The following is a 14,848-nucleotide window of genomic DNA, read 5'->3' as shown; positions in this document are numbered from 1 at the left end:
ATGAACCTCAGCCTCCAAATTGCTGGGATTACAGGTGTGAGCCACTGCGCCCAGCCCTGGACTGCCTTTCAATGGCACAAATAAAAATAGCTTTTAGGCCAGGCACGTTGGCTTACGCCTGTAATCCCAACACTTTGGGAGGCCGAGATGGGTGGACTTGAGGTCAAAAGTTAGAGACCAGCCTGACCAATATGGTGAAACCCCGTCTCTTCTAAAAATACAAAAATTAGCCAGGTGTGGTGGCAGGTACCTGTAATCCCAGCTACTCGGGAGGCTGAGACAGGAGAATGGCTTGAACCTGGGAGGCGGAGGTTGCAGTGAGCTGAGACCATGCCATTGCACCTGGACAACAGAGCAAGACTCCATCTCAAAAAGAAAAAAGAAAAGAATAGCTTTTCAAGTCCAAATATAAAGTATTCGTTTTGTCAGCATTCAATATTCTAAAACAAATCTTTTTTTTGCTGATCTTGAGGAGCTACATGTACCAAGGGGTCCCATTCCAGAAGAGCACACTGCTTTTAAATAACAAGAGGGAGAGCTTTTGAGGAACCATTACGTGGTCAGAATGCTGTTTATAAGTGAGGAAAAAGTACCATCATTTTTATCGGAGCTTTTGTAATTTACTGGGCTTATTAGAGTATGCATTTCATCAGATGTGAAGTTGACACCTGCTCAGAAATTTTAAGGGAATTTAGTTCTTAAGATTGCCCAGAGAAATGCAGAACAAGTAAGGCATACTGATCCCACATTGTACTAGATCATTTATTTCACTACTTTGGTCAATAATCTGGTTTATGCATTGGTTGAAATTTGCCATTTTAAGGACATTTAAGAGATACTGTCATTTTAATTGAGGGCTACATTGCCAACTTCCTACCTGAGAAGTCGTTTTTCTTCGGGAAGCACAATCAAAGGCTTTCCTCTGGCATGAGAAAGGAATAGCATTCTCGCCTGGTGAGCTTTTAGTGATGGAATGACTCCCAGCCGGCCCCTACCCTGCTCAGTCTCCTGCTGGCTGTCCCAGTGTGGGTCCTGGCCGGGACTGGCACCAAGGCAGTGGGATCCTTTATAAATAAGCCTCCAGTGCCATACACCAGATAGCAGGAGCCCACTTCTGGGACACTGGGAGATGGTGCAGGCAGCCACCCGTACGCAAAGCACAGCGCCCTATCCTTCCCGGCAGGGTCATGGTTCAGAAGATGTAACCTGATTTTCATCTGTAGTTAATAGAAGCATTTTTCCTTGGCATTCGTACTAAAAATAGAAAACTAGTAATTTCAGGGATCTGGGTTAACCTCTTAAGCATGTCTGCTATCGATGAGAATACTTTGTTTTTTTGTTTGTTTGTTTGTTTGTTTGTTTGAGACGGAGTCTCGCCTCGTCACCCAGGCTGGAGGCCAGTGCCAGATCTCACTCACTGCAAGCTCCGCCTCCCGGGTTCACGCCATTCTCCTGCCTAGCCCCCGAAGTAGCTGGGACTATACAGGCGCCGCCACCCGCCCACTTAGTTTTTTTTTTTTTTTTTTTTTGTTTTTTGAGATGAGTCCTCGCTCTCGCGCCCAGGCTGGAGTGCAGTGGCCGGACTCAGCTCACTGCAAGCTCCGCTCCCGGTTTAACCGCCATTCTCCTGTCTCAGCCTCCCGAGTGCTGGGACTACAGGCGCCCGCCACCTCGCCCGGTCTAGTTATTTGTATTTTTTAGTAGAGACGGGGTTTCACCGTGTTAGCCAGGATGGCCTCGATCTCCTGACCTCGTGATCCGCCCGTCTCGGCCTCCCACCTCGTGATCCGCCCATCTCGGCCTCCCAAAGTGCTGGGATTACAGGCTTGAGCCACCGCGCCCGGCCGAGAATACTCTTTGTAAAACTAACTCCAGAAATCACTTGCTAGAGAAGCGGCCCTTCACCGCCTTAGTCTGAGCACCCACGGAAAGCATGTGTTGGAGGCTCTGGCAAGGCCCGCGCAGCCGCAGTAGAGGGCCAGGGAGTGGGTCGTGCGCACCCGCCACAGAGGGCTGAAGGTGCTGCTGCTAACAGCTCTCTTGGCGTTGCAATGTCCTGGTCAGCAGTTTTTTTTCCATTCTCTCCCTCCACTTCTTGAGTGAGCAGCCATGAGTGGGACTGTGCCTGTTGTGCGGGCCAGAGAGTGAGTGAGTTCAGCAGGAGCGAATTTCCTGTGCCTGGGGATGGCCCTGTGACCCCATCAGGCACCGTGCGTGCCGCTCAAGGGTGCCTGGCTCTTCACCCCCTTGAGCAACATGGCGACTGTGAAGAGTGAGCTTACTGAGCACTTCACTTCCAAGGAGCGCGTTCATCGCAGTAAGGTCTCCATCGTAGGAACTGGATCGGTGGGCATGGCCTGCCCTATCAGCATCTTATTAAAAGGCTTGAGTGATGAACTTGCCATTGTGGATCCTGATGAAGGCAAACTGAAGGGTGAGACGGTGGATCTTCAAAATGGCAGCCCTTTCATGAAAATGCCAAGTACTGTTTGTAGCAAAGATTACCTTGTCACAGCAAACTCTAGCCTAGTGATTGTCACAGCAGGAGCACACCAAGAAAAGGGAGAAACGCGCCTTAATTTAGTCCAGTGAAATGTGGCCATCTTCAAGTTAATGATTTCCGGTATTGTCCAGTACAGCCCCCTCTACAAGCTGATTATTGTTTACAATCCACTGGATGTCTTAACTTATGTAGCCTAGAAGTTGAGTGCATTTCCCAAAAACCGTGTTATTGGAAGCGGCTGTAATCTGGGTACTGCTCGTTTTCATTTCTTGATTGGACAAAAGCTCGGTATCCACTCTGAAAGCTGCCGCGGATGGATCCTCAGAGAGCATGGAGACTCAAGTGTTCCTGTGTGGAGTGGAGTGAACATAGCTGGTGTCCCTTTGAAGGATCTGGACTCTGATATAGGAACCGATAAAGATCCTGAGCAATGGAAAAATGTCCACAAAGAAGTGATTGCTAGTGCCTATGAGATTATTAAAATGAATACTTCTTGCACCATTGGCCTATCTGTAGCTGATTTAACAGAAAGTATTTTGAAGAATCTTAGGAGAACACATCCAGTCTCCACCATCATTAAGGGTCTCTATGAAATAGATGAAGAAGTATTCCTCAGTATTCCTTGTATCCTGGGAGAGAATGGTATTACCAACCTTATAAAGATAAAGCTGACCCCTGAAGAGGAGGCCCACCTGAAAGAGTGCAAAAACACTTTGGGAAATTCAGAAGGAGCTGAAGCTTTAAAGTTGTCTAAAACTACCATTCTGAAATTATTGAAGAGATCATAGATACAGGATTATATATCAAAATTTTGAATAAACGTAAATTCCTAAAAGATGGAAATAGGAAAGTGGGTAGAGTGACTTTCCTATTTATTTAGTCCTCCAGCTCTTTTATTTAGCATCCAGGTGCTGCATGATACTTACTTACAATTCCTAAAGAAAGTGTTTTTGGTACCCCGATGTAGCAGCACTTGCCTTGTTATATATGTAGTTGGCATTGGTTCCCAAAAAGTAGGATGTAAGTATTTATTGTGTTCTAGAAATTCTGATTATTTTCATTAGATATGTGCTATTTCTTCTTGCTGGCTTATACCTATGTTCATTTATATGCTGTAAAAAAAAGTGGTCACTTCCTCTACAATGTAATAAAGGTATGTACATACAAGTTTTTTTTTATAATGGATCCATCTTGAGACCACCTTCATTTCCTCTGGGACAGACTTTCAGCTGGGTCATTAAAAAGGCATGAAGTGGGGACTACAGCTGCATATTGGATGTGTGTGTACATGCGCACACGCGTGTATGTGTGCACACCAGTAAAGCAGGATCATTCGGTTAAGATATGAAAATAGTGATCTGATGGTAGCTGTTATAAAATGTTTAATGCAATAATGCAGAAAGCTTTTAGAAAGAGGCTTGACACTCAGAGGTGTTATAGTTACTGTTGTTTGTTTGGCAGGGAAAGGAAACTTCCCTAAATTTTGCAGTTACTCAAAGCTGGAGGCATCATGCTACCTGACTTCAAACTATACTACAAAGTTACAGTAACCAAAACAGCATGGTACTGGTACCAAAACAGATATATAGACCAATGGAACAGAACAGAGGCCTCAGAAATAATACCACACATCTACAACCATCTGATCTTTGACAAACCTGACAAAACAAGAAGTGGGGCCAGTCTGGGCGACAGAGTGAGACTCCATCTCAAGAAAAAAAGAAAATGTGGCACACATACACCATGGAATACTATGCAGCCATAAAAAAGGATGAGATCATGTCATTTGTAGGGACATGGATGAAGCTGGAAACCATCATTCTCAGCAAACTATTGCAAGGACAAAAAACCAAACACCGCATATTCTCACACATAGGTGGGAATTGAACAATGAAAACACTTGGACACAGGAAGGGGAACATCACACACTGGGGCCTGTTGTTGGGGGGGGGAAGGATAGTATTAGGCGATATACCTAATGTAAGTGACGAGTTAATGGGTGCAGCACACCAACATGGCACATGTATACATATGTAACAAACCTGCACGTTGTGCACATGTACCCTAGAACTTAAATAAAAATTTAAAAAATGAAATACCAAGTCCAGAAGTGTCTCCTAAGCGTACTGGAGACGGTGCAGGTAAGCAGCAGGGCAACCCCATCTGCGTTCATTCTCCTGGCCTGGGTGTGGAAATCTGCTGACCTTTACTGCCTGTGGCTCTTTGTCAGCATGACCGAGTTCATGTGTTTAGATAGTTCAGAGATTTCTGCTGACTGCAAATCTCATTTTCCTCTGGGAAGTTGGCAGGGGAAATGGAGTGGGAAGTAGGTAGGAAAAGTAAGTCTGTTATGTATTCCCCACACCCAGAACGTCTCTGCTGCTTACATAGGTTTGTCCACTGAACCAAAGACTAGAAGGATATATACCAAATATTAATAAGACTGTTTTTATTCTGGATGGTACAATAAAGGGTGATTTTAGTTTTCTTTCTTGTATTTTTCTATATTTCCCAAGTTTTCTATGTTAAACACATGCCACTGTTGTCATCAGAAATTTTTTTAAGTAAATGTTTTATTGAATTTGATGAGAAAAAAAATTTTGCAGTTACTAAAAATAAAGCCTGACTGAGTGAAAATCATTTTAGAATCACTCCTGAGAACCTGACCTGTTAGCACATTAAATCAAGAAGCATGTTAGAAATTGTTCTTACTGGGCTGGATCTTAGCTTCAGAGTGGCCCTGGCTCTTAGAGGCTCCTGGGTTATTCCTGCTGTTCAGTTTATTTCATGTTTACAGAAAGCTTTTGCTTTTGAATTTGTGCCTTATTGTTAATTACTATCATAAAAATTGGCCATTTTGATGCATATTTCAGGGATTGTATTTCTCAGAAAGTTACATGTTTGCTTTGTATTTCTAAATCAATTGACCTTACTACAGATTCTAGACTTTATGCATGTGATACAGTGAAAGTTGGGGAGAAAGTAAAAATGTTTGTCTGACATTTACCTAAATGATAGTATTAGTAGCTTAGAAAATGGAACGCTGAGATGTAAAAATTCACATTCGCTTTCCTAATGCAGTTGAATACTTAAATAATATGGTATGTTCAAATACATTTCATCCCAGGATCCATGTGGATAGCAACAAAACTAGTCAAAAGTGAAAATATCAGTATCTGCCCTCTAAACCAGGTCAGTCCTGCTTAGTTGAATTTTATCAAACAAGACGGTGATCCTCCAAAATACTGACCCTTTTCTACCCCAACCAGAACTCCCATACTGCTTTATTGAAAACATCTACAAATGTTGATTTCTCAGGAAGCAGTGTCATGTAATGGACTCACTGATGTGCTGGGCTCCTTGAAAGTGAGAAGAGTGGTGGTTCAGTTCTAGGCGGTTTTAAGAACTTTTGAGAGCTCAACTGTGGAATACCTGCACCCTCTTATCCAGCCTTTGAGTTTTTATTTGTGTTTTAGCCAAATGTAGTGTACTGTTATAGGTCATCAGAGCATGCCTTAAGTCTATTTTATAATTCTCTTCATCATCTTTGCCAGCTAGGGTAGGCTAGGTTATGCTGCAGTAAAAAATAGTCTCCAAGCCTGTGGCTTCAAATAACAAAGGTTTGTTTCTCACCTGTGTAAATCCCCCATGGGTTTCAGCAACTCTCTAGGAAAGCTGTCCTTCACATGCTGGCTCAGCACCTCAGATTGCTTTGATCTTTGGCACCACCATAGCAATACAGGTTTCCATTATTGCTATGGAAAAAGAGAGTTGAACTCCTGCAATGAAGTGCTCAGCCTGGGAGTGACACACATTCTTTTGCTCATATTTCATTAGCCAGAACTAGTCACATGGTTACCTAACTTCAGGGAGCGGGGGAAGTATAACTCCCCTGTATGCAAAAATAGATGAGTACTGGCTACGTGTGTAAGTATATTATACCATTCAAAATAAAATGGCCACCACTACAAGAGGCATATGTGCTTTTTACATAATTTTTAGTGGAAGCTGGTAAATGAGTAGAAGTTACAGGGTACTTTGTCTTTCTAGGTCCCAGAATCAGAGAGGTCTGGGCATCAGCCAGGCAGTTGTACTCATAAGCCATGTCTCTGTGGGTGAGTTAACCTCTCTGACATTTGGTTTTTTGTATGTAAAGTGGTGGTAATAATTTCTGCCATATAGAATTGTGAAGATTAGATAATAGCCTAATGCTTTGTCCAGTGCCTGACACGTAAGTGATCCGAAATGGCAGATATTATTCCTGTTCAAGTAACATTTTTACAACCTAACTATACCTTTTAATCTCCTTTTACCAGTATTATATAGTTTTATTCTGTTGTATTTTATGAAGAAGCTGAATTACCAGATTGTTGAAAATTACCATTGACTCTGTAATTATTGCCATTATCCAAAGGTTTTTTCATCAGTAGATCCTATAGAACTGTCATCATTGTTGCCCCTAGCATTGAGGTCGGTAACAGTCCTGCACCAGCAAGCGAAGACATAGCTAAATTTGCCAGACAATAGCAAAAACATTTCAAAACTGAGAGCTTGTAGTTCCAACAACTGCCTATTTATTAGAATTGATGCTTAAGGATTTTCTGAAATTAATTAAATTGGGGACATAACCTGAGGCTTTTAAGTAATTTGTCAGCACACTGTGTATTAGACCAAATGTTTTCAAGTGTTTTTCCCCTACCGAGACATGCATGGTAAATGTGCAGAGTGTCCCCTGTGCATATTCCAGCAGTATACAGAGTAAGCACATGGGCTGTGCGGTCGGATCTGCTCTTACCAGCCATGGCACCGAGCACTGAGCTTCCATCACCATATCTTTAAAGGAGGGATGATATTTGTCCCACTTGATTGTTGGGAGGGTTAAGTGAGAAATATGCCTGGCATACAGTAAGGACTTTCTAAGTGACATCAGTGGTTGACCTCACTCCTGGCCTACTGGCTATATGACCCTTCAAGAAGCTATTGAAATGTGAATGAGAATAACATTATTAGAGGCATAATCCTGAATCTGTTTTAATATCTAAAAAGTCCATTGTATCGACAAAACGTCCATATTTGTGACAAAATACTCGTAATACATTTTCCATTTGTCATAACACTCCATTTGAGCGCTACTACCTCAGACAGTAGTACTTCCTGTGACTATTACAATGCAGCACTGTTGGACACTAAAGCACTGGGGCTTAGAAATGAGATGGTGGGCCCATGGCACTGGGGAGTACCATTCATGTCTTGGTTTTGGTTTCTTTTGAGATGGAGTCTTACTCCGTGGCCCAGGGTGGAGTGCAGTGGCGTGCTTTTGGCTCACTGCAACCTCTGCTTCCTGGGTTCAAGCAATTCTCCTGCCTCAGCCTCCTGAGTAGCTGGGACTAAAGGCATGCGCCACCATGCCTGGCTAATTTTTATATTTTTAGTAGAGACGGGATTTTACCACATTGGCCAGGCTGGTCTCAAACTCCTGGCCTCAAGTGATCCATCCATCTAGGCCTCCCAAAGTGTTGGGATTACAGGCGTGAGCCACCACACCCCACTCATGTCTTAGTTTTTTTTGGAAAGCACCCCCTGGAGGTGTGCAGGGCACAGCATCACTGCTTGGAAGGGTAACCCTGTTATCCATAGCATAGGAAAATTTTCCCTGGTCAGAGGAAAGAAGAGAGAACTACAGTTTGGAAAATGCTTGGGAGTAAGACGGAGTTGCTGGGTGGGTACTCTAGTTCCCAGCATACCCCCTCACCAGACTTCTGGGGTACAGGGCAGAGGAACAGTTCTATGGCAGTAGCTGTGATTATCAAGGAATTCAGTACATTTACTTTATAACCAAATTTGTTTAAATGCACTCAACCCCTAAATCTTTTTTCAAGCACATCTTTAAACAGGGAAATGTTCTGTTGGCCTCATGTGTAGAGAATCTTGGTAAAACCAACACCTTTCCTGAACTGCATATCAGAAATTGATATAGGTGGAAACTATGTGAAGGTTTTCGTCTACTATCCATGTAATATGAACAGTATGAGCGGAAAAGCCTTCTGCAGAGCCCGTTCTCTAAAACCACTTGAGGCCCTGTTTATATCTTAAATGTCTGAATTTCCATTTCCACAGCTGTAAACTTAGAGATCAGGGATAGATGGTACCCTTTACCCCTCTCCATTCCTTTCCCTCATCTCAGATCTGTCTATTCCTAGTTAGTTACTTTTCAGATTTGAGTGCTTCTAGTGATTCAGTTGCTATGACCCTGGGCACGAGTAAATAATTTAATATTTGAGAAATTAGAGGAAAGAAAGCAATCAGGCCAAAAGGAGGAAACGAAAACGTAACCCTGCCGAAGGAGAGCAGGACTGCCTCTTGCTCTTCTCCCCTGGCCTCACCTACATTTCCCAGCCTCTCCCTTGTCAGCAGCTGACCACGTTCCGGACCACTGGAAGGCAGACTGGTGAATGATTTGGTTCATGTCTTGGCTATATGACATCCCATTTGAAAACTGTCATCTGGCTTAGTTGTAAAAGATGTTCAACCAGAAGAGTGAAGAGAAAGAACCAGGCAGCACATTGCCAACCCTGGCCAGAGAGATGTCTGTTTTTCAACTACAAAAGTCTATGCAAAGTTCCTCAGTGGGAGCGATATTAATGTTTTGGACAAAGCAATTAATTCTTTATGGAGGAGGGAGTGGGGCAGAGAGACATCCATGAGCTGTGTGTCTTCAAGATTAGTGTCTGGGTCCAGAACACTGAGATGGCTGGCACAGATACAGACAATATATAATACAGAAGGAAGACCTTCTGTATCTTCCAGTGACAAAATATGTAAACTAAAATGATATATTGCTATAAAGTAATGTACTTAACAGACATTCCATAATATTTATATTCATATGAGCTTTGTTCTTGCAATACAGCACACATATTTCGATAATACAGCAATAATAGCTAATGTATATTGAACATTTTCCATGTGTTAGACGCTGTGCTTTATATGTATCATCTCCCTTAATCCTTAATTCTCACAACTCTTTAAGCAGGTAATTACTGTCTCCATTCTACATATGTGGAAACTATGGCTTAATAGAGTAAGCAGCTTTCCCAAGTGGTGGAGCTAGGATTTGAACAGAGTCCATGCTGTTGACAGCAGTGCTACAGTTTGCCGCAGTGCTAGGAGTAAAGGCCTAGGATTTTCAAGTCCCAAACCCCTGAATCTGGAAAAAAGGTAAAGATTCAGCCTCAAATTGAAATAAATAAGCATCAACGTTAAAGAAATATTAGCTGATTCTCAAAATAACCACTCTAAGAAATGACTTGCATGTTGCAGATGAGTCCAGGGTACTTCACAAACCTGATCAAGGCAATCTCTATCCTTAGGAATATATGACTGGCAGATGGCTGATGAGGAAAAATTGGAACGCAGTGCTGTGGTGCTGCTGAAATATCTTTGTAGGAGGACTGTATAGATTAATCAGGATGAATCAGAGAGTGTATTACTAGTACTGTCCAGCGTAAAGATCACCTAACTTCCATAAGTTAGTGTTCCCACCTTATGGAGTTGAAGACCTTAGGTGGACCCAGGTGCTCCAGGTAAACTGTAATACTGTGTGACACTGCATGTTAAGATCTCTTAGGCTGGGTGCAGTGGTGCACGCCTGTGATCTCAGCACTTTGGGAGACCAGAGTCAGAGGATTGCTTGAGTTCAGGAGTTTGAGACCAGCCCGGGCAACACAGCAAGACCCCATCTCTACCCAAAATGCAAAAGTTAGCACATGCCTGTAGTCCCAGCTACTTGGGGGTGTTGAGATGGGACGATCACTTGAGCCCAGGAGGTTGAGGCTGTAGTGAGCCATAATCATGCCACTGCACTCTAGCCTGGGTGACAGAGTGAGACCCTGCCTCAAAAAAAGAAAAAAAAAAAAATCTCTTGTTCCCTTGCTGTGACTCTTAGATTCCAAATCAACTTCTGCTTATAAAACTCCTACCTAGATTTAAAACAAACAAACACTGTCTGGCACATAAGAACATTCCAGTTTAGCTACCATTCCTTGATTTATTCTTCGCTAAACTCCTGCTAAGTTTCTTCTGTCTGTCATTTCTCCCTGTGAAAATTCTAGCTTTGAATGACCTAATCATATTTATTTATTCAGATAGAAATCCCATCCTCGGCTGGGCACGGTGGCTCACGCCTGTAATCCCAGCACTTTGGGAGGCCAAAGTGGGCGGATCACAAGGTCAGGAGATCAAGACCATCCTGGCTAACACGGTGAAACCCCATCTCTACTAAAAATACAAAAAATTAGCCAGGCATGGTGGTGGGCACCTGCAGTCCCAGCTACTCGGGAGGCTGAAGCAGGAGAATGGCGTGAACCCAGGAGGCGGAGCTTGCAGTGAGCCAAGATCGCACCACTGCACTCCAGCCTGGGCGACAGAGCGAGACTCCGTCTCAAAAAAAAAAAAAAGAAAAAAATCCCATCCTCAACAGCATCTTTATATAGGAAAGTCAACAATACACACTCTTCTTCTGGGAGGGAATAATTATTATGGAGGGTTGACAGTTTAGGACATGTTGCCTTGCAGATTAAGAGTGGTTTGTTGGGAGGCCGAGACGGGCGGATCACGAGGTAAGGAGATCGAGACCATCCTGGCTAACACGGTGAAACCCCGTCTCTACTAAAAAATACAAAAAACTAGCCGGGCGAGGTGGCGGGCGCCTGTAGTCCCAGCTACTCGGGAGGCTGAGGCAGGAGAATGGCGTGAACCCGGGAGGTGGAGCTTGCAGTGAGCTGAGATCCAGCCACTGCACTCCAGCCTGGGAGACAGAGCGAGACTCCGTCTCAAAAAAAAAAAAAAAAAAAAAAAAAGAGTGGTTTGTTTTTAAAGAGATGGAGTCTTGCTGTGTTGCCCAGGCTGGATTCAAACTCCTGGGCTCAAGCAGTCTACCCACCTCAGCCTCCCAAGTAGCTGGGACTACAGGTGTGAGCCACCATGTCCAGCTAAGAGTGAAGTTTTATGTTATTTAATAATAAATTTATACTCAAAAGAAGAAGTATACTTCATTTTCTTTCAAGATACCTAGAATATATATAGTCCCTATCTTTTATTAATGTTCCTTAGCTCTGTACCTATGAGCGGTAAAGTACTAGCGAGTCAGTAAAGGTGCCATCTCTAATAGCTATTTTCTCCTTCTTTTAACATTTGATAACTGATTATTTTTCTTCTTTTAGATGAAAGACTTTCGCAGTAAAATGCAATCAATATTTCCAACAATTCCCAAGAACTCCGAATCGGCTGTTGAGTGGGAGGAAACATTGAAATCCAAATGAGATGAGCATGGATGAATTTCAAAATGCTTGTTACAGAAAGGGGTGGCTCCAGAGATACCATGACAGCAAAGGGACTGGGACTAATTTCTCCAGGAACATGGGCAGATTGCTGACTGAACCAGTGCACTGGATAGCGTTTGGCCTTCTCATCACAGGAGAGTATGTGTGTGCGTGTTGGGGGAGGGTAAAGTTTTCCCAAAGTTAAGAAGACTATTTAAAAGTAGTAATTACAGGAATAACTTCCTTATGTGGAGGGGATCCCACAGGAAATGATTCTGTTTGTAACAGTTGAAACAAGTTTCATACCTAGAAAAAGTTTATAATAAAAGTATGATAGGAAAATATTTATAAAACAGACCCCCTAATAGCAATAGTACTGCAATGTGTCTAATTAAAGGAGTTTTAAGAGCCTTTCTTGTCAGTATGTGACAGAACTTGGAAGTCTTATTCTGATTAGCCAGACTACAAAATGACAGTCACCTGGTAAGTCTTGTGTGGTGGGAAGTGGGTGTGGCTCTCGTGTCCTCGTGTGGTCTGTGATTTACAGCGAGCGCACACGTGCTAGTTTACCTGATGCCCTCTCTTGAAGGCTCTATAAATTCTTATACTTAAAAAGCCAGTAATGAGTTATGATCACCCAAAAAGGCACAGTTGGGGTAAAATAATGATGATATCGGGGTAAAAATATGTTCTTGAGAAGTTGGTCTGGATCTCCGAACACTGACAGTTTGTCATTTTGTCTCAGTTGTCAAAGTAAAAAGAGCCCAATTGTCGTCTGTCTTCAATTTTTTTTTTTTTTTGAGACGGAGTCTCGCTCTCTCGCCCAGGCTGGAGTGCAGTGGCGCGATCTCGGCTCACTGCAAGCTCCGCCCTCCGGGTTCACGCCATTCTGCTGCCTCAGCCTCCCAAGTAGCTGGGACTACAGGCGCCCACCACCACGCCCGGCTAATTTTTTTTTTTTTGTATTTTTAGTAGAGACGGGGTTTCATCGTGTTAGCCAGGATGGTCTCGATCTCCTGACCTCGTGATCTGCCCGTCTCGGCCTCCCAAAGTGCTGGGATTACAGGCGTGAGCCACCGCGCCCTTCCTGTCTTCAATATTTTTAACCAGAAAGTCACCTGAGTATTGAGTCCCAATATAAAGTATTTGGTACCACCTCCCTAATGAAGCTGTTAGGGTAAATTCTATGTGCACCCCCAACTCCCTCATGTCTTCCACAATCTCCTACAAAAAAACAGGTGGAGAATAATGTCTTCATGCAATTATTTTTACTGCAATTGCATTTTAAAATATTTTCAAGAAGAGAAATATTTTAATATGTCAGTATGTCCAGAGAAATAACCTGTAGTTAAATATCAGTTGTGCAATTTCTTCCTACTTGCCTAGGCTGTAATTAGTCAGCAATCAGGTTTAATAAAGGACGTTTGAAATTTCTGTTATCACGAAACCTTTTATTCTAAGGGAGATTTTTAAATGAAATGACAAGTACATAATGTAATACTTTTCTCTAGACCATGTTACCCTGTTAAAATTGCTGTTTGTTAATGAAACAGCTGTAATCAGCATCTGGAATTCATATGTAATCTGTTAAAAATCCAAGACTAAAAGGAAAGGATTGTGAAATTGGTCAGTGAATGCGGGTAGCAAAAACTCTTCACCGGCCTTTCCTTTGTAGTTAAATCTCCCCTGAGAAGAGATTTGTAGCCTTTGAATGAAACGAAGGAAAGGAAGGAGCCAAAGGAACAGGTTTTCATCCACACAATTAGTCTGAATCTAGGTCCCCTGAATAGAGTGGGCACCGCCTGATCCTTTTGTGCTTCATAAACGTGGGTTTCCAAGCTCATGCATGAGATGGCCCTCAAACCTTGTTACAGTGGTGCACTTTACCCATCTGATGTGGGGGGAAGAAAGAATGGGCACTACCTAAAACTGTTTACAGCTAGAATCTGAGTTTTATTTTTCGTAGATGGAGAATGCCTCGTGGTTTCTAAAGACCTCCACTGGGTGGAGAAAGGAGGCTTGCCAGCCTGTCTGGAGTGTTAAAAGGAGAAATCATTGTTAACTGTGATTCTATTTAATGGATTCCTGCCTTGTAACCTCCCTAAGGGTGGGGACCCCTCTCAGGGCCTTGTAAACTGGTGCCAGCACCGCTGCAGGGGCTGCTGCACATCAGGCGGATGGCAGCTAGGCCCTAGGAAGGAGCCAGGGGCCCTGGTGGGGGCGCTGCTTTCCCACAGGGCTGGCGCAGAGGAGGCCTAGATGTATGTTGCTGAAGGAGTGTCCGAATACTAGAGTGGCATGCCTCGTGTCTACAAAACCCTTATACGTCACCTCTGCTGTCCTTGACCGATGGCTGGGGGACTCCCATAAGGATGATGAATCCCCTGCAGAGGGGAGGCTGGCAGGGACAAATTCCCTAGAAGAGGAAACGAGCTTCAGCTCTAATTGCATCTTAAAAGCAAAAGTGAAGTAACGCACAGATGGAAATTTAACAAGAAAACAAGCAGTATGACTCAAGTGGTGTTTTCCATAGTCAGAACTTGAATATCAGTGGATTTCATCATTTGTCTATTCCTTTTGTACCAGAGGCATATTGTTAAATTGGTTAATGGAAAGGAAAAATGTTTAACAGATAATGTTATTCTTTATGAGACGTACCATCTGTGTATTGAGCTCTGAATGTCCCTGGATATGGAAGAGAGGAAATGTGATGGAATTTCACGTTTGCCTTCTTTGCTGTCTTTATCTTGGGTAGAATATGACAAACATAATCACATTTATCTCCTGGAGCATAAAGAGTTTTAATCACCCTATTAACCAGGATGACATTTTTCACAGACTTAAAAAGGAATAGAACAGACATTATCTCCCTATAAGCAATCCATTTCATGGAGGCTGAGCACTAGAAATGCTTTAAAGGATGGATAACGCAGACCATTTCCATTTCCTGTCTAAGCCAACATTAAGGAGGCTTTCAGTAAGGCTGTTGCTTCCACTGGGTGAGTGTTAAGCTTTACACTTAGAG

At 43.0% G+C, this 14,848-nt stretch overlaps 1 protein-coding gene and 1 pseudogene across 3 annotated transcripts in view; both read left to right on the top strand.

Annotated features, from left to right (window-relative positions):
* TMEM242 (transmembrane protein 242) overlaps nt 1-12,604 on the top strand; it is a 34,184-nt gene extending 21,580 nt beyond the window's left edge. The window contains exons 4-5 of one of the 3 annotated variants that reach the window (XM_017892388.1): nt 6,554-6,618; nt 11,725-11,808. In XM_017892388.1, coding sequence (XP_017747877.1) covers nt 6,554-6,618; nt 11,725-11,728 — 69 coding nt within the window. In that variant the 3' untranslated portion in view covers nt 11,729-11,808. Of the gene's footprint in view, nt 1-6,553; nt 6,619-11,724 lie in introns of all 3 variants that reach the window. The other 2 variants (XR_001889260.1, XM_017892387.1) reach the window with 2 other exon arrangements.
* Nucleotides 1,781-4,035, top strand: LOC108542389 (L-lactate dehydrogenase A-like 6B; annotated as a pseudogene).
* Nucleotides 12,605-14,848: the final 2,244 nt, after the last annotated feature.

The sequence above is a fragment of the Rhinopithecus bieti genome, unplaced genomic scaffold (assembly GCF_001698545.2).
Source record: "Rhinopithecus bieti isolate Rb0 unplaced genomic scaffold, ASM169854v2 scaffold_20098, whole genome shotgun sequence".
NCBI lineage: Eukaryota > Metazoa > Chordata > Mammalia > Primates > Cercopithecidae > Rhinopithecus > Rhinopithecus bieti.
This window is presented reverse-complemented; position numbering and strand designations above follow the sequence as displayed.